Source organism: Danio rerio, chromosome 2 (genome assembly GCF_052040795.2).
Source record: "Danio rerio strain M-AB ecotype USA chromosome 2, GRCz13ab, whole genome shotgun sequence".
NCBI lineage: Eukaryota > Metazoa > Chordata > Actinopteri > Cypriniformes > Danionidae > Danio > Danio rerio.
Window position 1 is genome coordinate 5,449,707 of NC_141022.1, and position 27,794 is coordinate 5,477,500.

A 27,794-nucleotide genomic window follows, 5' to 3' on the forward strand; every position below is an offset into this window, starting at 1 on the left:
ACACACTCTTCAAACACACTCATAAACTACGGCCAATTTCATTCATTTTCTTTTAAGGTTAGTCCCTATATTGATCTGGGGTCACCACAACGGATTGAACCGCCAACTTATCCTGCATTGGTTTCATACAACGGATGCCCTTACAGCTGCAACCCATCACTGAAAAACATCCACACACACTCATTCACACACATACACTATGGACAATTTAGCCTACCCAATTCACCTGGACCACATGTCTTTGGACTATGGGGGAAACCAGCGCACCCAGAGAGAAGCCGGATGTCACAAGCCTTAAGAAAATACAAGCAAATTAAAAACGTTCCTTCTATTAAGAAAACTTTGAAATGACACTCCAGAATGTTCTGAACTGTAGTTTGTGGTGAACTATAATCCCAACTCGACAGTTTGCATTGAGATTTTGCAATGTGACTATTGCAGGTGTGCTCATTGCAATATCGATGCCGAAACAATATACAGTTGAAGTGAAAATTCACAGTATTTGCTATCTTTTATTTGTTTTATTTTGGATAGAATAAAAGCAATTTTAATTTTTTGAAAATTATTTTAAGGTCAAAATTATTAGCCCCTTTAAGGTATATATTTTTTCCAATTATCTACAGAACAAACCATTATTATACAATAACTTGCCTAATAACCCGAGTTAAGTCTTTAAATGTCACTTTAATTGCCCATTTCCAGTGAGTGGTACGGTACGGTTCGGTTCAGCCGTTTCCACTGTTGACCTGAAAGTGAACCGTACTGTAGCACAGCTGAACGCTATTGGTTTACAGAGAAAAGTCACTAGCGTGTGCACAAGCAAGAGAATAAAAACAAAGTAAGCACCATTTTTTAAATGTACAGCAAAGACATTACACTGTAATAATATATACATATAATAACAAGGGCGTGGGTCGTGTGGGTTTCCTCCGGGTGCGCCGGTTTCCCCCACAGTCCAAAGACATGCAGTACAGGTGAACTGGGTAGGCTAAATTGTCCGTAGTGTATGAGTGTGTGTGTGAATATGTGTGGGTGGTTCCCAGAGATGGGTTGTGGCTGGAAGGGCATCCGCTGCGTAAAAAATTGCTGGATAAGTTGGCGGTTCATTCCGCTGTGGCGACCCCGGATTAATAAATGGACTAAGCCGATAAGAACATGAATGAATGAATGAATATAATAACGACCCGTGGTCATCCTGAGTCTTGATGATCAGCCACAAAGCCAAGAAGATAAACTGGTTGTCCTGTTGTTGCTTATGAGGTAGTCTAAAGCGCGAACAGTTTCACTTTCTCCAGAGAGCTCGCAGACCGTCTATATTTAAAATAACAAACTTCTTGAGCTCATAATAATAACGTGCATGTGATCACTGAAGTGCTTCTGACATTCGACTCTTTCAGAAACGGTCAAACGCGAGAGCGAATCGCTAAAAACAAAAGGAGAAGCCGGAAAAATCAAAGCAGCAAATGATTCTTTCAGCAACCTAAAACATGAACAAACTGCCATGTTTAACTATTATCATCACCTTCTGGACTATTATGAACTTGGAATGGCAGATAAAGTTATATTAAAGACACAGATGAGAGGTTTGCACTGACTGTGGGCTATATATTGCGTGTTGTTTTTGAACCCAAATAAGAACTAAATGTCTGCTGTGTGTAGTTTTTCTGAAATTGGTAACATATCGGAGACTGTAAGGGGCTGTCTGTGTTCATATACGTTGCATTTATTTATTTATTTATTTTATATAAATCGCAGACGTTACAGTAGGCTATTTCACATTATCATTAATCAGCAGTTATAATCAAATATTCATAGAAAGGTTAGTAATGAACAATTATACACAAGTATTTATGTGTGTAAAGCATCTTTTTTGTAAGAAGTGCTTTTCATATGATATGTGAATGACTCGTACAGCTTTACTGTAGACATTTGCTCCAACGAAAATTACGTTGACTAAAACTTTCAGTCATACTCCATGCCTATCAAAAGGGTAGCACGAGTAGCCTGATAAAGTATTGTACTGTATTGACCCATACTGTATCATACCACCCGGTGGAAACAGGCCATAAGCTGAATACTAGTCCCTAGAAAAATATCTAGTCAGATATTATGTACTGTCATCATGGCAAAGATAAAAGAAATCAGTTATTAGAAATGAATTATTAAAACTAATATGCTTAGAAAGAATCCAAGCATTGTGGGACGAACCAACAGAAATGAATAAGTCTGTCTGTTTTAAGCACACATGCTGTACACAACTGTGTTTTAAATCTGACTGTGGTTCTAGTGAGGTCTTTGGTCAAAACCAACCAAACATCCAGCCTTATGAAAACAGCTCTGACACCAACACCATGCTATAACTGGCCATGCAGAAACTGCTCAGACAAAGTATCCAGTTATTTAGGTCAGTTTATGGCATGTTATAAAAAGCTTAAAGGGGACCTATTATGCACAAATTGCTTTTATAGGGGTTTAAAACACAATTGTGTGGCAAAAGCCTTTAAATATAACCAGCTTCTAATGGTAAAAAAATATATTAATTTTATTTTTAATAATTACACTTGATAAAATCAGTTTGCAGAAACACTTTTTTGATTTGATTTAATTTGATTTATTTATTTTCGAACAAAATATCATACATAAAATATCATTAACAAAAAATACATTTCAACATGGTCGAAAATGGAGTGGGATAAAGCACAAGCTTAGCTTTGATCGACTTTGATTGACATTCTCTCTTTGTACATGTCATCAGAGGGAGAAAGCCCCGCCTATTAGTGACCATCTCTCCCTCATTAGCATAGAACGTTAGTCTTGTTTTGGAATCTGCCACTGTGCTGTCACATAGGCATTTGTAGCTCCGCCCTTTTTTGAAAAGAGCATCTCATCTGAATTTAAAGCGACATTTACCAAAATGGCACAATTAGGATCAAAGACTAAAAGAGGCATCTTGTAACAAGATGTAAAATAAGTCTCTGATGCCCCTAGAGTGTGTTTGTGAAGTTTCAGCTAAAAAAAATACACAAATAATGTATTATAAATCTTAATAAGGGGAATAAAAGGTCCCCTATAATGGTCATATGGAAACATATTAGCCAAATACAAATTGTGCTAATATTAGCTCTTATAATCAGGGCAAGACAAAATCTTTGGACATTTCTTACAGTCTCAGCGCATAATTTTGTACAAAATATGCAGATTTATGTGAAACTATTGTTAGGGTATAATTACCTAAACTAAAATACCTTTTTAAATGTATTTAAGGTTTACAATATTTTTTTTAATCATTTGCAAATTAATAAAATGTAACAAAATGCCTAAAAATAAGAACTAATAAAATAAAATATCAAATATAAATAAAACAAATATATTAAAAATAATTAATAAATATTTTATGTAAAATTATATTAATTAATTAAAAATATATAAAATATAATAACAAAATCAAACATAAAAAATAATAAATAAATATAAAATAAAGATAATAAAATATACAATAAAAATACAAATGAATAAATAATAACATCTAAAATAATAATAAAATAAACTATAATCAAATATCAAATAAAACAAATAATAAAAGCAAATATAAAAAAAAAATATATATATATAAAAATATATATTTAAAAAATAAAATATCAAATAAAAACACAATAATAAAAAATATATATAAGAAAATATTTAAAAATAATAATAATAAAATACATTTCATCCTGTATGGACCTCATTGTATTCTTGTTTTAAACTGCTGCAACGAATTCAGTCTGGCAGAAAAAAAAATCAGCCACTAAACTTAATTTCCTCTGCATTCTGAATCTACCGTCAAACATGCACACGCACCACAGAGAATGGCCCACATTGTGCTGATTTATTGCTTGTGACTGAGGCCAATTTAAGGCTCTTTCTGAACCATTTGAAGGACCATTAACCAGGTTAGTGCTTTAGAGAGTGATCAGCAGGGCAGAATGGACACTTTCATACTTGTGCACTCTGTGACCCAGTAAACCTTCCCACATACATATATATCTATAACTATGATATATATGTATATAATTGTAGGTAGGTAGGTAGGTAGGTAGGTAGGTTATAGATGGGTGTGTGTGAGTGTGAGTGTGAGTGTGTGTGTGTGTGTGTGTGTGTGTGTGTGTGTGTGTGTGTGTGTTGATTTAAGTCTACTAATATTAGCATAATTCATCCATCATGAAGCTTTAAGTAATAAGCTATTTACTATTATGTATTTGACCCTTTGAAACACTTTATGAATTTTTTTTTATTAAACAGCCAGAGTGCAGTAACCAAACAGTGACTGTGCTACAGTTCTAATAACCTTAACCGTGTGAAAAATAAAATCTGTTAGACAGTCAAAATTGCTTTCAGAGAGAAAACGTTGGTCATGTTTTACTTAAGTTGTAGAAACTTAAAAATAAAAAATAAAACTTAAAATTAAAATATATATATATATATATATATATATATATATATATATATATATATACATTAGCAGCAAATACATTAGCAAACAGTTTAGCTTATTAAAACTAATAGCTATTATAATGAAATAGAATCAAGCTAACAATCTCATTAGCCGTTTCTCCACAGTATAACTTACACATTCTGATTAAAGAGCAACGAATGAATCTCTCATTTATTAAGATTTTTTTTTATTACATTAAATAAGAGGTTTCACTTTAAAAATGCACACATCTAACGTTATAATGAAAGCATTCGACTGCTTTCCTAACTTTTTATGCTCATTTAAGACGAAATTAGTTGTGTTTGAAAAAAAAAAAACCTCCAAGATCCATATCTTTATATATTATTATTATTAATTATGTGTGTATGTCTGTTTAAACACGCACCCAAAATCCAGACTTTCTCTCTGCTTCAAATCGCGTGTACAGAATCCGTTTGAGAAAAAGCGTCAGTTTATCACTATGGAGCACGTCAGCTGACAGTCATGCACCATTATATGACTATTTTGAGGATTGTATAGGAGGGGGGACGGCACCTGTAATAAAAAGGAACGGTAATCGCGCCGTTTTTAATAATTATTTATAAGTGTTTTCATATTTTCATTACTAAACAAAGTGGAAGCACATAACAAACTCACGTTTTAGAGCAAGGGGTGACCCCTGGTGGTTCGGCAGTATGGGTTGCGTATAGGGAGGCTCGGCTGTTCAGAGAAAGACTGAAAATACGGGAGAACTTCGGGAAAATACCTTTACGGAATGATAGCGGGATAGAACTGTAAAATACGGGAGAATCTCGGGAAAAACAGGAGGGTTGACATGTATGCAGTATGTCTATTGGCCTTGCATTGACTTAACATGTAAATCATTCGCAATTGATGCTACATCCACATCTGTTGTGAACGCAGCATAATGAATAACTTAGAATAAAAAAAAGCTAAAACAATATTTGTTCTTTGTATATTCTGTTGATTAAAGTTCTAATAAATATCTTTTTTTATAGATTGTATTGGGGGGGTGGTTGCAGATTTAAATTGGAAATCTGAAAAAAATAAATCTGAGTGCCCTTATTTAAAAAGTGTAAATCAAAATTGGCCAAGAAAATTGCAATCAGTGCCTCTAGTCAAAATAAAATCAAGGAAAATACAATTTCTCCACCTAAAAACCCTTTAACAGTTAACAAAAATTGACAAATATAAGAGTAAGAGCTCATAAACCTTTTTTAATTATTAAAAAAGTTACATTTTAACACCAGATGAGCAATTTATTAAATGTTTGTCTTCATGTAAAGTCAGTTATCTTCATATTTTTATATTTTCTCACCGTAATTTGATAAAAAAAAAAGACCCCAAGCAGACTACAGTACAAAATGATGAAAGGTTGCAGTCAACTGCTTTAAATGTTAGTCTTTGATTTATTCTTTTAAAAGTTCAGAAAGACACTTAAAAGATTCTTTGAAGACACTTAAAAGCTCTTGAACTCGATGAAAGAAGCAAAGCAAAGGCTGTCTCTATGAGCACAGATCCGTGTCTGTGTGTGGGACTTGACCCTGGACTGGAAGTCTCATTAATCTGTCAGAGAGTTTGAGGAAGACTGATGACGTACCTTGCTCATCCATGATTTTCGTTTGCACATAGTTTTTCTCCTCTTCACTGCTTCCCACAGCCGTCTTTGACCTGTTCAAGTAAATAAAAGAGAAAACGATTTAACCTAAGGGAAGTAACGGTATGAACATTTCATATTACAATTAGGGCTGCAAAATACATCTCAAAGTTATTGTTATCGTGATAATGGCATATCCAATATACTGATCGCAGACATCTGTGATCAAAATGTTAATTTAACCAATTACATGTGGCCTTACTATCTTTATCCCCGCCTCCCCAGAAGTTGCTGTTCTGCTATTGGCTGGAGCAGGCCAAAGCTGAACCTAGAGCTGAAAAAAACACTTATGGCAGGACATGACAACAGCCAGTCCGAGTCAAATCATTCAAACCTCATTCATGGAGTTTTAAAGAATAAATGTTTGCACCTTGACACAGTGTTGTTGTTTTTTTGTCTGAATTACAATTAATTAGATCTAAAAAAAAATTAAAAAAACATTATACTTGTTTATTTTAATATAACAACAATTAACTTACCATTTCTCTAGGGAAACGCAAAAATTAACGTTTCGTAATACTCAACAATAATATTGCAAAGTGCATATTTTTTCCAGTATCATCAAGCTCCTAATTACAATTATAGTGTCCAAAGTTATTAATATTGTCATGGGTTTGTGAAAATAAGCTGTAACTGGTCAGAAATTAACGTACACAGACACTTAAGGCATTCCAAGAAACTTTGTATCTTGAAAATGAACAAATAACATACTTACTGCAGCCTAATGCAACACTTTGGATTTGTTGACTTATGTTTATAATAGTTTTTATGTACATAATTTTTTTAAAGCTATAAATGTTGCTTTTTTTTTACAAAATTGCTCAAAAGTGCTTTATAAAAGCAAAAAAGGGTTGTGCGATTTGACAAAAAATACCTAAATGCATATTTTCTTACTGATATTATGATTTTTTTACAATATAATTTTTAAATTTAACTTTTAGTAGTGTACAGGAAATACTTTAAATTAAAGGAACACAATATACTTACGTGCATAACTGTATATTGGGCAATAAAAAAAAATATCGCCGTTAATAAATTCTCAAAGCTGGCTTGTAAGCTGGGTCTGTTCTCCGTAAGCTATGATGACTTTTATCTTGATATTTTAGCACGGATGTATACCTGACCGAATTGCACTATAGGTGGCGAGAATGAGTCTTCAAACCTGTGTGTATTCCTACTGGGAAATTACCACATCAAACGTCACGTGCTAACATGGATGTTGTTCACTAGAGTGAATTTGATTAATGTTAGATCCACATCTAACTATCAGGCACTTGTAGAGCTTATGCGTTCAAGTAAAACATAAACAAAACGTAGCGGGTGCTTTTTAAAATGAATGACAGTGAATGAAAGTCAAACCGGTGAGCGTCTGACAAAAAAGTGCCCTTCTGAATCAAATCAGCGGGATGCCCTTTGGATCTTTTACTTACTTCGTAAACACTACTGACTACGTTTACTTGGACATCTGTAATTTAGTTATTAGCCTTAATAGACAATAATATAATTAAGGTGTTTACGTGAAGTGCTTTCATGTAAGAGTTTCCTGTCATTTTGGGTGACTTTAACTGCAGTTCGCCACTTTAACTCATAACAATTTCATTCATGGTCTGAGACAAACTGGGGTATTAGACGCAAATAAAGAGTAAGGACTGGTGAGAGTGTTATGGAATTTAATAACACGCCGAATGGAAAGGTGAACAAACATCGCTGTTTTGACCTTATGTAGGCCTACAGTTTAAAATTCATGTTTAACTGAATAAACAGTTAGTAAACAGAGGTACATCTTATTGAACATCATTTATTTTCATCACCAATTATCATAGTAGATCAGTTTCTCAAGCAGTTTGTGATGCATTTTGGAAACAGGAGATGAGCCCCTGGTCTAATGTGACACCTGGCTTGAGAAACCCGTTCTCAAAGACTTATTTTAGTCATTATTCGGGTAGCACACATATCCTGAATGCCTTTGGCAGAATTCAATTGAGCCATTTTAACCGAGATAAATCTCACTGTAATCTTGAAATTAATCTAGATTCATCTAGATTAATCTATGCCCATCTATAATTCTATATATACATTTGTTAACTTCTATATAATCTATATATAAAATAGTTAATGTTGATAGAAGACCAATTAACAAACAAGATGAAACAGACGATGAAAAAAATGATAGAAAAAATGGTGTATGTGCCAATAAAGACGGTCAATAATCAGGTCAGCTAAACAAAAATGACATCAGCAGAGTTCACACTTCAGTTGTCACACAAAGGCTCAATGCTGAGTGTGGACCGACACACTGATTAGATCTGGCTGACACTCAATGCTTGTGCTGGCTTCACCAGAGGAAAAGAAATCCCTGCTCTTCACAGAGAAGTCTCAATACTCCACACTCATCCCGCATATGTGTTTTCTCTATTTACTCTTCATTTAGATCCCCATTAGATCTTAATTAGAGATCCCCAAGACAACAAAATCCCAAAGAAACAAACAAATACACAATTATATATACAGTTAAAGTCAAACTTATTAGCCCTCCTGTGATTTTTTTTTTCTTTTTAAATATTTCCCAAATGATGTTTAACAGAGCAAGGAATTTTTCACAGTATTTCCTATAATGTTTTTTCTTCTGGAGATAGTCTTATTTGTTTTATTTTCGCAAAAATAAAAGCAGTTTTTAATTATATTGATACTATTTTAAGGTCAATATTATTAGCGCCCTTGTTGCGTGTAGCGTTCACTCCTGCCCTTAATAATTACTTCCAATTGATCGTGTTTGTCTTTTTCCCGTTTCAGTTTTCTATTGGTTGATCTGATGGCGTCAGGCCTTTAAAACAAACGGAAGCAGACTTCTACCCGTTCCTCATTTCTCCACGCCACCACAGTTATTGACGGCTTTATTGTTGTATTCTCCTTTATGCTTTCCTTTTGATATTTGTTTGGAGTGGGGAGCTCCAACCTGCCTTAGGTTTGTTTGGTTGTTCTTTATTATGTTGTTGGACTCCCCATCTCTTGTCAATTTGGATTGTTTTGCTGGTTAATAAATAATTTAGCTGGAGCACTTTGGTCGTTGTTTATTTATGTTACGTTGACTTTGAGTCAAGAGTCATATTTAAGTAAGGAACCGTAACAGCCCTTAAGCAATATTTGTTTTCAATTGTCTCCAGAACAAACCATCATTATACATTATACTTGCCTAATTACCCTAACTAATAAGTGATTATTATGTTTGATGAACACCTTAGTTAACTCACCAGGCCGGCCCATGCCGATCTTCTCCAGGTCCTCATTCTTGACGTAGTCAAAGTGTGAGAGTCGTGTAATGTTGAGCTCATCTCGGATGCGCAGGAAGTACTGCTGCAGTTGCACTTCCATTAGCAGCTCCAGCAGCCACTCGGTGCCCTCTTCACACTGCATACTGCTGCCCAGCTTCTGCAGACAAACATACACACGCCAGTCACCTCCAGAGCTCTTTATTTGCATGGACAACACTAATCTAATTATTTACCTTATTCTGAACGAGACGATATTAGAATAGTTTTTTTTTACTATTACTTCTGTGTGTCTGTTTGACATGTATTCATTCATTTTTTCATTTTCTTGTCGGCTTAGTCCCTTTATTAATCCGGGGTCGCCACAGCGGAATGAACCGCCAACTCATCCAGCAAGTTTTTACGCAGCCGATGCCCTTCCAGCCGCAACCCATCACTAGAACATCCACAAACACAGTCACACACACACTCATACACTACGGACAATTTAGCCTACCCAGTTCACCTGTACCGCATGTCTTTGGACTGTGGGGGAAACCGGAGAACCCAGAGGTAACCCACGCAAACGCAGGGAGAGCATGTAAACTCCACACAGAAACGCCAACTGAGCCGAGGATCGAGCCAACGACCCAGCGACATTCTTGCTGTGAGGCGAACGTGCTACCCACTCCGTCACTGCGTCACCCTGACATGTAATAGTAACATGTAATCAATAGCACTTAATTTCACTGTAAAAAATACAGGGTTCCACACAATTCATTCATGTTGTCCCAACACAAACTGATTAAGTTGACTTAACAAATTGAAGTGGATTGAACATAAAACAATTAAGTTGTCCAAAAAAAAATCTCTCAAGAGTTGTGTTGATTCAGCTCAAATGTAGTTTGTTAAACAAGCAGCAAAGATAATTTGCACATGATGAAGTTCTTTCCTATGGAGACCTGGAAGGGACGTGATGGTGGAGAAAAAAAAATGGGTGGAAGGGAAAAAAAACTGAGTGATAGGTAAACATATTTTTGAACGTTTTTGCGTTCCCTGGCAAATGTTTTGCGTTTCTTTGCAAAACTGTTGTTGGACAAACACTTCACTTCATACATGACAACCTTGTTTTTGCCGGGATTGTCCCATATTTTACTATTATATCCTATTATTAGGTATTTTCCCATATTACTCACATAGTTGTAATCTTGAACGCATGTTGACATTAATATAAAAATGTCTGAATTCACTTTCTTTCTACTAAAGTGACACCTCTGTTATTAAACAAGTAAAGAGCAGTAACTGAATCCCTTTGCTTGATAACAGAGGTGTCACTTACCACTGATAGATAACAAAAGCATACTTTAACTGTTTGTGCTCATTTAAGAGGAAATTAGTTGTGCTCATGTACATTTTATGAAACTTCAAGTCCAAATGACAAATCCTTGCTCAAAAGCCATGCGATTTTTGTACACTGCCGTGTGTAAATCTTGTCACAAAATGCAGTGAAATGTCCTAGACTATGGTAATTATTTAGCAAATACATTCTTTATAAGCTTTCCATTGAAAAAACAACTATCTGCAATGAATGCTTAAGGGTTATATCTTTAAACTGATGTACAGTTTTTTAAGATTACTCATTTTCATTTTGGTGTAATCTATTCATAAACATTGACATGTGGAAAAAACAGCACCCTAGTGCGTCTGTGTCTGTGTTTACGTCCTCTATCCTTTAGTCAGATAAAGTTAATCACAAATCTCTGTTTACATTGCAGATTTGTAATGACTAGTGTCTTCATTTTAGAATACTGTTATCCATGTAAATATACTGATTAACCCATACAAACCCCCAAAAGCAAACATACAAAACATCTCCTAACCAGCAGCCTAAAAAAATCAAAGCTAGTGTCCATGTAGACATCAACAAGCGTGATTGAGCATTTAACGTATTATTAAAAGTGATTCGGTTTGGAGAACGCTGCAACAACAGCACATGAATAAAGAAATAAAATACAGGCAGGATTTCACTGTTCAACTGTGGTACACATCTGGTGAGCGCGCACACACCAATGAACATGCACACCTGAACTTCATAAAACCCAGCTGGCATTGGCGTGGGCCAAGGGCACATCTGCTGAGCCACTCTCGAATCTATGTTAGTACTCCTAAAACAGAACACCTCCACATGTAACCAGGCCTTACCTTTCAACAGCATCTCCAACTCTACTTCTAACCTGATTAAAAAAGTCTTTACATATCCATAAAAATCACAAGCACTCAGTTTCATCATCACCTTTCAAACACCGGACATCCACGGCCCCTTTAAGCTTCTGTTCAGTAACAAGAGGAACTGATGAATGGAGTAGCATAACAGATGGAAGAACACTGGCAGTGGTGCATAGAAGCTCTGGGACAAATAAAAAGTGTGCTACTGTTTCCTAGGTCTGCCGTTGTGCTTGTTTTCTGGGGTGTTTTTTTTTCTGCTGCAGCGTATTGCACATCAGCTGCTTTCAATTTTCAATCTCTCCCTCCCCCGCACTCCTTCATACTGGTGTTCTTTCTATGACACACTTGCTTTCTCTGGAGGACTTCTGGTCAGTCACTTGTTAACAGCATTAAGGCAAGACGGGGTGGGGAGTGTGGTGAGCGACCAATAATGCTGCAATCAGAGAGACTGAAGTATTTCCTGGCCCTTAAATGACACTTTATGTTTGAATGCTTTCGTTTTAGACATTCTAATCTCGACTTTTTTTTTAAATATGTGACTCTGGACCACAACACTAAACAAAATGTCAGTTTTTGGAGATTTATATAAAATCACCAGCAGGACAATAATCCATGGCTCACCAGCAAGTCCACTTTTAAATGGCTAAAGAAAAACTAAATAAAGATTTTGTAGTGGCCTAGTCAAAGTCCTGACCTGAATCCAATTGAGATGCTGTGGCATGACCTTAAAAAAGGCGACTCATGTTTGAAAGCTTTCCAATATGGCTGAATTACAACAGTTCTGAAGAGATGAGTGGGCCAAAATCCCCCCACAGTGCTGTAACAGACTCATTGTAAGTTGTCGAATACGCTTGATCGCAGTTGTTGCTGGCCTAACCAGTTACTAGGTTTAGGGGGCTTTTTTTTTGTATTTAAATAATGATGTAATAATGATGAATGTTTAGATTTGATTATCATATTTTTTGAGTTTGAGGTTTACGGTCTTATTATTATTGACATCTTACAGATGTTGATCTACCTTAAAGTTTGCTTTGATTGTTCAGCATTTACACTTTATCATTGCACACGCTTTGTAAAATTTTAGTTATCAACTTTAAGAGTCTCTTTAACACTTATGTTTATTTTATTATAAGCCATAAGGGTAACACTTTATAATAACTACACACTAGGAATCATTTACTAAGCATCAGCATCTAGTGAGTTCATTATTTGTTAAGCATTAACTCTACATTAATAAGCGTTAGTAAGCAGTTTATAACTGCAGCTACAAATGCTCTATTCTTGAATTATTAGCATCTATATAATGTGCTTAATAATTGTATTTTCAAATTTAGTTAATGATTTATTTTTCATTACTAAATTAAGTATCGCATTATTTACAAACCATTTGTATTTAAGAGTAGTTGAGGGTTTTAGGATCATTTAGAATGAGTTAGTAAATGATTAATAAACTATTGAAATCAATGTTTATGTCTTCTTATTCAGGCATATATTAATAGTTAACTAATATGTTAATAAATGCTGTATTAACTCAATTTCACACAGTTTTTTGACCTAATCTAAAGTGAGGACTATTTATGCTTCATAAACACTTTATAAATGATAAAAAAAGGTTCAGAATCAAATGAACAATAATCTTTGCAATCTTATCTAAAAAGTGAAATTACTGTAAAGTTTTATATATATATATAATATATATATATAATATATATATATATATATATATATATATATATATATATATATATATATATATATATATATATATATATATATATATATATATATATATATATATATATATATATATATATATATACATACATATTAATTTCTAGCCTACATGATGATTTAAAAACCACTGCCTTACTTTGTTCATCTCGGGAGGCTTTTTCAGTTCATACAATTTGCTTTTGTATAATGTTATTATTATTAGCTGTATTATTTATTATATCCATATTTATATTTGTTTTATTAAAAACAAGCTTAGATTTGTCCACCTGTCAGGTTTTAGACCATATGGGGCATGGCAGGTGTATTTGGAAATAACTCAGTATTTTGACCACACTTCATTATTATTGTTCATTTATTCGTTTGCTAGAAATTAGAACTGAATTTAGAAATAGTTTTGAAACAAATCTTTGCGCTTAACAAACGAAATTAATTATTTATAGGCTAATTGATGTCTGTGTGTAAAGGTTTCCCTATCCACGAGAGCAAAAGCGAAGGTGAACTTACTTTGTCAAAATGCGCTTATGGCACGACGCAGTTGGCTCTTAAAAAGAATGGGAGATGAGGCTCTAATTGGTTTATTCTCAAAACACACCTATAACTCATTAAGAAAATAAACTCAACCCTTTTAGACCATGCACCATGGCGCAAAGCGGATTTTTTCCGTCCTTAAATTAGCAAAAATGCGTTCTGACATGCCCTGAAAGCGTTTGCGCCCTGCGTTTTGCGCTCTGCGCATGGACCGTCAAAATAGAGCCCGAGATATTATATCGTTTTTGACTATTAAAACTATCTGTCTTAGTAATGCTGGTAAAATTAAATTAAAGTGTTTAAATAAATGACAAATCCAATTATTGCTAAAAGGATTGTAGAAAAATGTTGAGTAATTATCGATACCGAATGATATGAAGCATTATATTTTTTTTGTTGTATCGCCCAGGCCTACTGCATAAGTCATATCAACATTTACTGAAAGGCACCAAAGACAAGTCAAATGAAATTACATTACTGTGAGTGTATAACAGACCAAGTTTGGCTTTATTCTACACTGTTTATTCAGTCACTGGCTTACAGTCAACCAAGTTGTCAACTTGTTAAATAAGAGGTTGTTTGCACTGAATATGTCTTTATGTTCTGTCAGGGCCCTTTTATAAATAGTTGATCTATGTGCAGACAGAAATCTCCAGATGTTTCTTATTCTCGAGAGTGGCAGAAACTTAAGATATAACATAACATATGTATGTATATAACAGAAGCTTAAGATATGTATAACTAGAGGTTGCGAAGTCAACAGGTTTCTCAGACGAGAGTTAGAAAGATTCGAGAGCATAGAGAGTCTTTTGTGCTCAAGGTGCTTCCTGTGTCGACTCATAAAAAGCCGTGGGTCAGAGGGGTCAAGACCCTTTTGATATAATCATCAATATCTTTCAGAGTACAGTCACACAGTAAAAGTTTTCCTTTTGCAAAGAAACTTTCCGAAGACATCTGTTTCTTGCTCGTTTTGCTAGCTTGAGGTCTAAATTTTGGCACTCAAGTGACAGAGATGCAAGTAAGAGAATATGGTCATTTTTCTAAATAAATGATTTGTCAAATTAAAAGATAGTTCAGACTCGGATAAAAAATAAAACCTGTGTAAACACAGAACACCTAAAACACTGCAGTGCTTTTTAATTTCCTACATAAATAAAACTTGAATCAGTTGCAGCAATGTTTTGCCTGCTTGAAATCCTCTAAGAAAATGGTTGATGGTCACCTAGCAGTGATAAAAAGGTTGGGGGACCAAGATGCTTGCTGAATAGAACATAATTGCCAAACAAACATTCCTGACACACCTGACCGCTGCAACGTACAGTATATGCTCCGTGAGTACTCTTAAAACAGAAGCTGTAAAGTTAGGCAATGCAAAGATTTGCTGAATTGCTGGCGTCAGACTCTAGTAGTGAACTGCTTGTTCAAACTACTTATTTAAAATGAGCTGAATCAACAGTTACGACTTAAGTGTTTTATGTTCAATCCACTTAAATTAAAAATCAAAATCAAATGATCGAAACAGATTCTGCAGTTTTTGTGCAAGCAGGTATTTTACAGTGCTTTAGAAATATTTGATTTACTAAAGTCACACAAGTGCCAATTTCACATCTGTCACATCTATAACCAAGCTTTTCCCCTGATAAATGCAAAAATGTCAAATAAAATAAAATGAGTCATGTTGGTTCTATAGAGAGATAGCTTCTTTTGATTAGCATAATTTATTTGGGGTTGTGCAGTTTAATTCACAGAATTCCTACAAAGTATGTTGTAGAGCAGGGATGTCAAACTCAATTCCTGGAGGGCCGCAGCTCTGCACAGTTTAGTTCCAACCCTGCTTCAACACACTTACCTGTAGGATTCAAACAAGCCTGAATTACTCATTTAGTTTGATTATGTATGTTTAATTAGGGTTGAAACTAAACTGTGCAGTGCTGCGGCCTTCCAGAAATTGAGTTTGACATCCCTGTTGTAGACTGTAAACCTCCAGACTATTTTTGGTCACATCCATAACGCTTTTTTATTTCCCTCATTTAAAACCTAAAAGTTGTTTACAGATTGATCTTTTTATGATCCCATAACTATGTGGTTAGTAGTTTTGGAAAATGTAAACAGATGTTTCAATATGATGTCAACATATCCTGTACTTTCTCTGTGAATTTATGCTTTGAGATTGTACTGCAAATGTCACATCCATAATGCTGGAATTGCTTTGACGCAAGTTTAATAGTGATGGGTTGTTCATGAACGATTCGTTCATTTTGAACGAATCTTCAATATGACTCGGGAACTACGAGTCCTTTAAGGGAATGATTCATCCGCGCGTGCGCACATTTGTGCAGGTGGTATCGTTCATTTCAAGTCTTTTGAGTCGTTCATCGCGGAAAGGCAGAAGCCAATCATATGCGTTTAGAGCCGGGAAAAGAATTGATCCGTTCACCTCTCGAGTCCACAATCGGGTCTGAGTCATTCGTTCATCACGGGCCAATCATATGCATTTAGAGACGGAAAAAGAATTGATCCGTTCACCTCTCGAGTCCTCAATCAGGTCTGAGTCATCCGTTCATCACGGGCCAATCATATGCGTTTAGAGCTGGAAAAAGAATTGAACCGTTCATTTCTCGAGTCCTCGGGTTTGAGTCATTCTGTCACGTAATGAACGAACGACTCAAGAACTAGAAGTCTCGAAAGGTGAACTAATTATTATGGCTCCTATTGGCTCAGACTGAGCACATTGGTTAAAATTATATGTGACTGTCAGTGTAACGTGAACGAACCACTGACATTTGAAGACATGAAGAGGTGAACTGAGCAAAGAGACAACAATACCTTCATAAACAAAAGAGCAGGTAAACACTGAATTATTATTTTCTCCTTCTTATAGTATTCTATTTATGACTTATTTGTCATGTGATCAACTTTTAGGCTAGTTGTAGATGTGTTTGGAAGCAATTCGTAACATTTTAATATTATTTTGGCAAATTGAACCAAATGAACGAAATGACTCAAAAAAAGATTCGTTCATCTCGATGAACGAGACTCAAAGATCCGAGTCACTAAAATGATCCAAACTTCCCATCACTAAAGTTTAATCGATTTGTGTTGGGACAACATAAGGGAACTGTGTAATACCCAGCATTTTCTACAGTGCATGGTCTGTTGACATCAATGTACACAGCTAAGCTTTGACACGTGTAAAGGTATGGTGTAATTTCACACCAACACAGAATCCTACATGAACCAGCACACACACACACATACACTCATGCACGTGTCAGTCCTCATATTGAAAGCATGCTCTGCACAAGCGAATCAAAACCAGACTTACTCTGTACACATGGAAGTGAGCAAGAAATGGGAACGACTTTTTGAGCTTGTCAAAACGACGCATCTTGAGTTTGGAAAATATCCCCAAAAAGTGCTCAGTCGAAGTTTCTGAAACTCCTTAGCTGGAAAACAGAGTTCGAGACGACTCCAAACCGAAGGTCTCTCAGTTGTAAGGTCTCCTGAAGTTGCGCAGCCCACATACTACATTCCATCCCTTGGCAATCCACATTAAGCTCCTTTAATCAAAGCTCAGCGCTAGCATGGAGAAAGAACGTGTGTATGCGGGGGAACAGCGTGGGCCAAGGCAAGAAAACACCACAGCGCCAAAGAGAGAGAGAGAGAGGGGTCTGCCAAAGGGAACTGTTCACTTGGCAGCTAAGTCAGAACATCCCAAAACAAAGTTCACACCGCGGGCTCTGGAGACTGACAGAGAATCGCAAAGATTATAAGGTGACGTCCTCATTGCACCACGTCTGGAAAGATGTACTTGACTTGTTGTTCATTCCTCTGTTCATCCAGCTATTAATAGGACGGTTCCTTCTATTCCCGAATCCCTCACTCAGATGACAGCAACGGTGGACGTGATAAAAGAATCGGAAAGATCTGCGCTTGAGGTCTGCATTAAAAGATTGTTTTCTTTTTGTCATAGTGAGTGTGTGTTTGTGTCAGCTCCGTCTATGACTCTCTCATTCTTTCTCTCTCTCGGCCGTGACTGTGTAATTCCTGCAACTCACAAACAGACGCTGGGGAAGTGCCCCTTCTATTTCCCTCCCTCCCTCTCTCCAGCGCTTGTGCCCGGGACAGAGACTCTATGGTATTCGGATGGAGGAGCATTTGATCGTGAGCCAAAAGGTCAGATTTAACTGCAGGATGGAGAGCTCGTTTCCTGTGTTCCTCCCATATGCTGGGCTCTTAACAAATCCCCCTCATGAGCACCAGCACCATATCCCCTCCTATCTCTGGCTCTCACCACATCTCTCTCTCTCTCTCTCTCTCTCTCTCAGTCTCGACTCCCACATGGTCTGACTTTTCTTCTTTATTTGGTTCGCTTGAAAAGTCGCTCTAAAAATGTTATCTCAACCTCTTGTAAACAAACGCGTTGAAAATGTTTCCCCTCCCCCCGCTTCCAATTTAAAAGGGACATTTTTGGCTTTCTTAGCCATAGCAGAAGAGAAATTCCAGCGTTATGGATGTGCAGTAAATACCAATGTTAACATTATATGTGGGCGAAACGGTGGCTCAGTGGTTAGCACTATCACCTCATAGCAAGAAGGCCACTGGTTCGAGCCTCAGCTGGGCCAGGTGGCATTTCTGTGTGGAGTTTGCATGTTCTCCAGGTGCTCTGGTTTCCCCTCACAGTCCTAACACATGCGCTACAGGTGAATTGAATAAACTAAATAGGCTGCATAAGGGTTTGTGTGAATGTAAGAGTGTATTGGTGTTTTTCAGTTCTGGGTTGCAGCTGGAAGCGCATCCGCTGTGAAAAACATATGCTGGATAAGTTGGCGGTTCATTCCGCTGTGGCGACCCCCTGATGAATAAAGACACTAAGCTAAAGGAAAGTGAATGAATGAATGGATGAATGAATGAACCCGATGAAATGAGTGTTTACAAGTGTTGAGTCCCGTGAAGGAGCTCCGGATAAAAACTGCTGTTTTGTGTTTACCTTATGATTAAAGTTGTTCCACGTCCGCCACTTCCCACCTCAAAATGAGCAAGTTTTAACCACTTGTACATTAATACAGCGTTCAGAAAAAAACAAAACACCAGGGAAGAAACTCGACACAGCTAGCGTTTCAGAAGTGTTATTGCAGAGCAACAGAAACAGCGTGCGGAAGTATAAATGCTCAACTACACACATTGCAAGCGCCATGGGTCACGCCAATCACTCGCTGCAGAAGTATAAACCAGGCCTAACGCATTACAAGTGACATGAATTACGTATATAATAATATTAATATGAATAAATAATATTACTTTTCAAGTAACATTACTTTAAAAATTAAGTAGAAATATTTGAGTTACTTTTTTTTTGGAAAATGTAATGTGACTATTTGGTTTAATTAATTTGCTTTTAAAAATAAATTGCTGAAATAAAATAGTCACTTGTAGTGTAACGGATCACAAATCTTATGGCTCGGACCACATCATGTTTTGTTTTTTGTCACGGATCGGGCCATTTTTTGCGCCAAAAAGGGGAGTGGACAATTGTAATTTGCTTTCCATTTATACAGAAACAGCACTGTAAGTTTCTTTACCCTTGTGCACTCTTCAAATTTACTACCCTTTTGTTATTTTCGGAATAAAACCTCCACTAAATTAAACTGCTGCAAAAATGCATCAGTTTATTTGTATTTTTTTTTTTTGCAGAAATCTGCTAATCAACCTCAGTCCTGATCAAAACTATTAAATAGTTTAGAGCAGTGGTTCTCAAACTGTGGTACGTGTACCACTAGTGGTACGCAGGCTTCCTTCTAGTGGTACGCAAAGGAATGAAATATGTCATGAACATGTTACACACATTTCAAAATTGATCAAAAATGACATATATAATATGTCATATATGACATATAGCCTATATTTCTGAGGTTATCTGCCACGTTTTTTAGCTGTGCAGAGTTGTAGCTGCTTTACTGGGCCTTGTGCTACTGTATTTCAATACTGCTCCTTTTGGTGGTACTTGGAGAGACAATTGCTTTCTGAGGTGGTACTTGATGAAAAACGTTTGAGAACCAATTGTTTAGAAAATGACAGGCTTTTGACTCTTTAATTGGAAAATTCATAAATGATGTCACTGATCTGGTGAAAAAAAAACACACAAATGACCTATTTTCAATAATAAACGTAATTGTGGACTGGATTTTGTCCCCTTTTATCACAGTCTTGTACATGATAAATAACAACATTGGCTTTGATAAATTGTTAGATTTTCATATTTTTTCCCTAATCTACTGTTGGTGGCTGTTTTTGCCCCATTTACTAAAAAATCATAATGTGATGCAAAGCATTTTGATAAAAACTTTATTTTTTTCATGGCGAGGTTGACATTTGCATGGAATTGTTCAGAATAAACATAGTTTTATTTGCTTCTCCTCAGCCTCACTCCCCAGTGATTCATCAAGACTAAACCAGATGTGCAGCATTTGGAGCGATAAACAAAATGTACAAATCTAAGTTGGGCTGTGTTTTGTTTTTTGATGAGCTGAGTAGGGACATCGGCTGTAACGCAAGGCCCTGTGTGTCATAAACAGTCTGACACAAAGAATTTCCAGCACCACTTCAAAACGAGCATCTAATGCTGCAGGAATGTTCTGGAGACTTATCGAAGAAGGGAGAGAATTAAAAAAAAAAAAACTGTGGTAATGCTAGAACAGCTGTAAGGGGAAAGTAAGGGTCTCTGGTGGAGATCAGACATTTGGCTGAACACTTAAACCAGCTGCAGACTCTGTAGGTGTCATTGTGTCTGCTTGAATTATTTTACAGAGGTTTTTCCCCATTGCCATAGTGACCTGTGACTTACTCATGGGGATTAAGGCAATATTTCTGTAGAGCTTGATGTCAAACATAGACATAGACATATGGCATAGACATTACGTGACCTTAGCATTTACTGATTTACAGATTTTATTCTTCATTTTTAACTTATTAAAACTGCCATAAAATGTGGTGAATTGAAGCATAAATGTGATTGCTTTGGCAAGAGAGACATGGGCAGGTCCATTTACCATATGTGACCCTTAACCACAAAACTAAAAGCCAAAAATTCATCCTAAGGGTCAAAGTTATTGATACACTGGTAAAAATGCCGGGTTTTCACAGAATTTATTTGTGTCGGGACAACATGAAGGAATTAAGTTGACTCATTCGTTTTTACAAATTTAAGTGGTTTGAACATGAAACAATTAAGTTGTCCCCAAAAAACTCAGAATGTTTGCAGTTTTGCACACTTTTATAATGCAAAACAGGGGCTCTTTAAGTGTCCTTACCTACTATTTATTTGCATCCAAAAATAAAATGTACTTTCTGAGTTCATACTGCATTGCAGAACACTTCTGGTGCTCTTGAGGTGGAATACAGGTATTGTTAGGGACAAGTTTGGTGGTTTGAGCAGGTTTTGAGTGTAGGGGGTGGTCAACAGTGTAATTAAAGTGTAACAATTGCAGATGTAATTACATGTATGTATTTAATCAATCATAAGTACAAGGTAAACACATGCATTTACACATTGAGTACATTTAAACATTCATTCATTTTTTTTCTTTCAGCTTAGTCTGCTTTGTCAGAGGTCGCCACGGCGGAATGAACCGCCAACTATTCCAGCATATGTTTTACGCAGCGGATGCCCTTCCAACCGCAATCCAATACTTGGAAACAACCAAACACTCTCACATTCACACACGCTCATTTCACATTGTAACAAATAATTAATCTCAGTGCAAGTACATATTAGTTAAGGTCACTTAATATAACGTGAGACCAAGCAATAATAAATAGATAAAATAACAGGGTGAGATCATCTGGGAACAGTTTCGACTGTGTGTGTTAGGCTACGTGACCTGTAGATAGCACTGACAACATTGCACATTGAGAGCGGATGAGTGAAGCTCACACTACACCTCTGTATGTTTCACCTCACAGAGAAGACAAATCCACCCACACTCTCAAGTCTGCCAACACGACTCAATGACAGACCCTGTCAAAACAGAACAAGTAGCCAAACCTGATTCGTGGATTCAGAGAGCCTTGCTTAAAGTCACAAGACATTAGAACTACTGTAATCCTCGTTCTTCTGAACTCAGTGTTTTTTTTACTGAAATATCTCTTGTAGTGGTCAGATAGATCATTAGTTTCCAAGCTACACTGCTCTGATGAACCACAAGAGGACAGCATTCACCCTCGCACAAGTGATTGTGAGCATTGGCAATTGACACCCCAGTGATGTCCACACTTTGGACCACAAAAAAACTCATAAATCAATCACATGTAGATAGGACAAGTTTAGATATACACTAAAGAAGAACGACACAGTGCAAAACCCTCAACATTTAATGCAGCACAGTAAAAAATGCTGAGTTCCCCACAATTCCTTCATGTTGTCCCGAAACAACTTAATTTAACTTAACCATTTTTACAAAATTAAATTAATTGACCAATCAAATTGTCCTCAAAAACCTTAAGAATTGTGTTGTTTTAGCAATTCGTTGCATATGGGACTATTCAGCCTGATCTCACGAGAAAACGTAAGTATTTTACGTTTTGGCAGTTTAGTGGCTAATTCGTATGAATTCGTACGAGTTCAGTCAAAGAAATTGTACGATTTTAAAAAGGAGGCGTGGCACCTAACCCCACCCCTAAACCCAACCGTCTTTGGGGGATGAGCAAATCGTACTAAAATGTACGAATTAGATCGTACAAATTCGTACGAATTAGCCACTAAATGAAAAAGTTATGAATTGCCGTGAGATTTTGTTGGACTATTAGGTGATTCGGGCCTATTGGCACAGAATTGTAGCTCAAATAAAACATATTTGCGACATCATCTGGCACTTTCAACGAGTATGTAAATAAACACCAATGCTCCGATTTTAACATGATTAAGACATTACTCTGATTAAGAGTACCATGTTTACTACCATGTAAACAGTGATTTTTGATTACTTTAAAGGACCACAGACACCTGCGTCACGAAATGCAGAGATTTTGTCTTTTTATTCAACATGCGGTATCAAATTCCATTAAAAGAGCACTCTTCCACCAGTCCTTACTTACATTTACATTTAGTCATTTAGCAGATGCTTTTATCCAAAGCAACTTACAAATGAGGACAAGGAAGCAATTTACACAACCAAGAGCAACAATGAATAAGTGCTATGGGCAAGTTTCAGATATGTAAAGTGTAAGAAGCAAAACATTAGTTTTTTTTTTTTTTTTGTAATACAGTTAGCGGTGGAGCCAGAGAGGCAAATGCAGATTAGGAAGGAAAGTGGAGACTAAATAGTTGAGTTTTTTGTCCTTTCTTGAAGACAGCGAGTGACTCTGTCATTCTGATGCAGTTTAGTTCACTCCACCAACTGGGCAGATTGACCGAGAGTTCGGGAAAGTGATTTCTTCCCTCTTTGGCATGGAACCACGAGGCGACGTTCATTCACTGAACACAAGTTTCTGGAGAGCACATAAATCAGCAGTAGTGAGAGCAGATAAGAAGGAGCAAAGCCAGAGGTGGGTTTGTAGGCAAACATCAGAGCTTTGAATTTGATGCGAGCAGCAACTGGCAGCCAGTGCAAACGGATGAGAGTGACGTGCTCTTTTAGGTTCATTAAAGACCACTCGTGCTGCTGCGTTCTGAAGCAGCTGAAGAGGTTTGATAGAGTTAGCTGGAAGCCCCGCTAGTAGAGAGTTGCAGTAGTCCAGTCTGGAGAGAACAAGAGCTTGAACAAGGAGTTGAGCTGCATGTTCAGGTAGAAAGGGTCGGACCTTTCTGATACTTAATGCTCGCATAAAAAACCTCAGTTTGTCATGGGGGCATAAATGAAATGCTCCTGAATGAAAGTGAAGCTGCAGTTAAAGTCGAAAAGTTAAAAATAAACGCCTGAATTAACATGAAACTGGAGGAAACATGGATAGCATGGTGACGCTATTACGTTAATGGATCTATGTACTATAACATGTAAGATTGTTCAGTATTTTGATGACAGGCCTTCACACAGGTTAGTAGTTAACTAATGTAACTTCATAATGCAAATCGTAAATTCATGCTGACCAACAAATTATCAAAGGAAATATATTAATGTAATTCAAATATATAAAATATGAATTGATGTTTACTTTAAACTTTTTGTTCTTTTAAAATTATTTTTTAAAAGATTTTGTCAAATGAAAGATTTTTCTAGAGTCATCCACCATAATTTTGTGGCTAAAAAGAATCGGTTCAGACACCATTTTGGCCCCATATCGTATTAAAAGTATCGATTCAGCACCGGTATCGAAATAACCCCAAACGATACCCAACCCTACTGTCCACCACATTCTGTCATTTATTGTATGCACTGTGTTTGTCATAAAATTATCTGCAGCTCAAACGACGGCATTCTGTATTTAGCTTTTGCTTGTACAGTGGCTCTGAACTATCAAAACATCTCTCAAAGCACTTTTTTGCATAAGCAAGGTCAAAATAAATTTTAACGTGCGTCAATTACAGACAAAAAGATATGCTTCAAAATCCTTACTTTCTAACCAACATCATTACTACAAAACGTAGATTACATTTTAGCAGTCTACCAACTAATGACAACATCAGCGATTTAAAGCCACGCGTGAACGCAGCTTATATGAGAGAGAAACTGCAGGATTTTTCTGCAGGAAATGTCAATTAATAGAAGGAGTGGCGTTTATTAAATACAAAGAGAATCCCATGGGGTAACAAAAGAAAAAGGAGAAAAACTGAAGGAGAAACAGTCAAAGGTCAGTAACCAAAGAGGAAAAGACAGAGAAACTGATGGCACGAGGTGTGAAGTCAGTTTCATTTCCGCAGGACTGAAACATCATCCGTGTCTCTCAAGGGGAGGATAAGGTCACAAGTGTGAGAAAGCCAAATACCACAATGATATTTTCCACAAACGTACCTAAATATCTAAAAAGGACCCTGTTAATGTGTATGTCACTGACTGCTTTATTTACATTATTTTATTTTAGCAGTGATGTGAAAATCTGAAGGTCAACCGTTTTAAAGTCTGCATGAACTGGAAGCTGCGACCATGTTTTTTGTGTGTGTGTGCGTTGTGACGCATTTACTAAAGAAATGGAATACTAGTTAAGAAAACAGTGGGCGTTGCTTGTTTTTTCACCTGCGAGCTGATTGGATGTAAAAAAGCAGGCATTTCATTCAGAAAGATCAGGAAAAGGGTTTTAGGAAAGATTTATTGCAACATAACAGACTCCTCCTTCTCACCGTTTCTGTTTGTTATCAAAACTGACAGATGGAGGGGCGTGTTTAAGTGTGTTAACCACGCCCTTTTCTTCAGACAGGTGTAATCACCACACCGAGTGCCAATCTTGGCAGCTAAGAACAAGAAACAATTCAAAAAGGCTACAATTGGAAAAATGTTGCTTAGTCTGATGAGTCTCGATTTCTGCTGCAACATTCGGATTGTAGGGTCATAACTTGGCATCAACAACATGCCTTGTATTAACGGTTGAGGCTGGTGGTGGTGGTGTAATGGTGTGGGGGATATTTTCTTGGCACACTTTTGGCCCAGTAGCAATTGAGCCTCGTGTCAACACCACAGCCTACCTGAGTATTGTTGTTGATCATGTCCATTCCTTTATGACCACAATGTACCCATCTTCTGATGACTACTTCCAGTAGTATAACGCACAGTGGCGTAGTGAACGGGCCCGCAGTGGCTTTCAAATCTGCAGCAACTGTGTGATGCTATCATGTCAATATGGAGCAAAATCTCTGAGGAATATTTCCAGTACCTTGTTGAATCTATGCCATGAAGGATTAAAGCAGTTGTGAAAGCAAAAAGGGGTCCAACCCGGTACTAATGAGGTGTACCTATTAAAGTGGCCAGCGCCTAATAACTTCTTCACATGCATAAAGTGGCTTAGCACAAACCAGAACAAAATGTACATGCTAACACAAATACCAGATGCTGTTGGTCAGACAAGTGAACAACAATTACAGTAGTACTTGGTGTCTATGCTATTCACAGAAGCGCACACCTCATGGACATTCATCCACATGTGGGTTATTGTAATGTCTGGCAGACACACTGACACACTTACCAGAAATGAGTGAGTGTCTGCTTAGTCAGAGGTTTTCTACTCTACTTCTGAGCATTTGACTTCTACTTTACATTTAAACCTAGACCTAACATTTGGAAATTTGATTTTGCAATTTAACAACAACAACATGATCACTAACACAGAAAATAGTATATATATATATATATATATATATATATATATATATATATATATATATATATATATATATATATATATATATATATAAATAATACAATTATTTTTATTAATTGTTATTATTAATAACATAATTATTACTATTATTATTATTATTATTATTACTACTACTATATTGACTAAGAAAAATCACATTACAATACAATTATTATTTTTAAAAAATGTATTACTAATATTATTAAAAATAATAATAATACATTCATTTTAGGAAAAGCACACTATAAATACAGTTATTATTATTATTATTATTATTAATATTTTTATTATCACTATTATTGTTACATAACATTATTATTACATTGACTAAGAAAAATCGCATTATGAACACAATTATTACTCATTTGTATTATTATTATTATAAATATTATTATTATTATTATTATTATTATTAAATTCTGTTTAAGAAAAGAGCATTATGAATACAATTATTAATATTAAAATTAGTACCATAATTATTTTAGTATTATTATTATTACATTGACTCAGAAAAATTGCATTATGAATACAATTATTATTTTTATGAATTATTACTATTACTATTATTGTTGTTGTTATTTCATTATTATTATTATTGTTGTTGTTGTTGTTGTTTTTATTATTATTATTATTATTATTATTATTATTATTACTATTACATATAGTTTATGTAAATTGCATTAACACTAATATTTTAATTATTTTACAACTATTATTATTTTTATTACTATTGATATTACATTGAGTTTAAGAACAGGGCATTATGAATACAATTATTAATATTAATAATATAAATATTATTATTGCCATTAATATAAATATTATTATTAATATATTATTATAATTATTATTATTATCAGTATTAATAATAATATAAATATTATCATTATTATTATTACTACATTGACTAAGAAAATTTGCATTATGAATACAATCATTTTTTTATTAACTATTATTTGTATTATTTTTACTACTACTACTACTAATACTACTACTACTACTACATCACCTAAGAAAATTGCATGAATACAATTATTATTATTTAAAATTAATTATTACTATAACTTTTATTAATAATATTAATATTAATATTGTTAATAATAATAATAATAATAATAATAATAACAACAATAACAATAATATTATTATTATTCCCCTATTATCGATAACACTGGGTGCTTAGTCAGTGGTTGTCTACTCCACTTCTGAGCATTTGACTTCCACTCTTCATAGATGTAATAAACTGCAATGTGTAAAGGTAAATGACATCAATCGTTTACACTACAGATAACAAACATTCAACAAAACAATGTCCTGAATTAATACCTCGTCCTCTTCGCAGTCGCTGGGCAGACGCTGGTATTCTGCCGTGTCCCCCATATTAAGGTCAAAACCAAGAGTTTATCCGCTTCAATTGGACATTAATGTAGCCTGATCCTCAGCGCACAGGTGACACCTATGCGTTTTGTTCCTTAAAAGAGGGCTGCTCCTCTCCTTGGTGCCTAGCTAGCATGTAGCGATGCCACAGGAGTCTGTCCTATCCATAAGCATTTCCCAAATCTACTGTGCAAAAAGCTCTCTTGCTGGGGTTTCTTCGTTTGAGACGCTCCATCCATCCCTTTCACAAACAGCTGTGTGTGTC

At 35.7% G+C, this 27,794-nt stretch overlaps 1 protein-coding gene and 1 long non-coding RNA gene across 10 annotated transcripts in view; one reads left to right on the forward strand and one right to left on the reverse strand.

Annotated features, from left to right (window-relative positions):
* The window catches only part of tnk2b (tyrosine kinase, non-receptor, 2b), a 110,643-nt gene that overhangs the window by 41,445 nt on the left and 41,404 nt on the right, over positions 1–27,794 (reverse strand). For 3 of the 9 annotated variants that reach the window (XM_087239612.1, XM_087239611.1, XM_087239608.1), the window contains exons 1-3: positions 27,479–27,794; positions 9,383–9,560; positions 6,075–6,145 (exon numbers count right to left, since the gene is read on the reverse strand). The exon at positions 27,479–27,794 is cut by the window's right edge and continues 139 nt beyond it. In XM_087239612.1, coding sequence (XP_087095738.1) covers positions 6,075–6,145; positions 9,383–9,560; positions 27,479–27,532 — 303 coding nt within the window. In that variant the 5' untranslated portion in view covers positions 27,533–27,794. Of the gene's footprint in view, positions 1–6,074; positions 6,146–9,382; positions 9,561–17,192; positions 17,906–27,478 lie in introns of those variants that run through there. The other 6 variants (XM_087239614.1, XM_087239613.1, XM_087239610.1 and 3 more) reach the window with 3 other exon arrangements.
* Positions 17,432–27,794, forward strand: part of LOC137487665 (uncharacterized) — a 46,122-nt gene continuing 35,759 nt past the window's right edge. The window contains exons 1-2 of the long non-coding RNA XR_015478155.1: positions 17,432–17,805; positions 17,932–18,043. This is a non-coding gene — a long non-coding RNA (uncharacterized LOC137487665). The remainder of the gene's footprint in view (positions 17,806–17,931; positions 18,044–27,794) is intronic.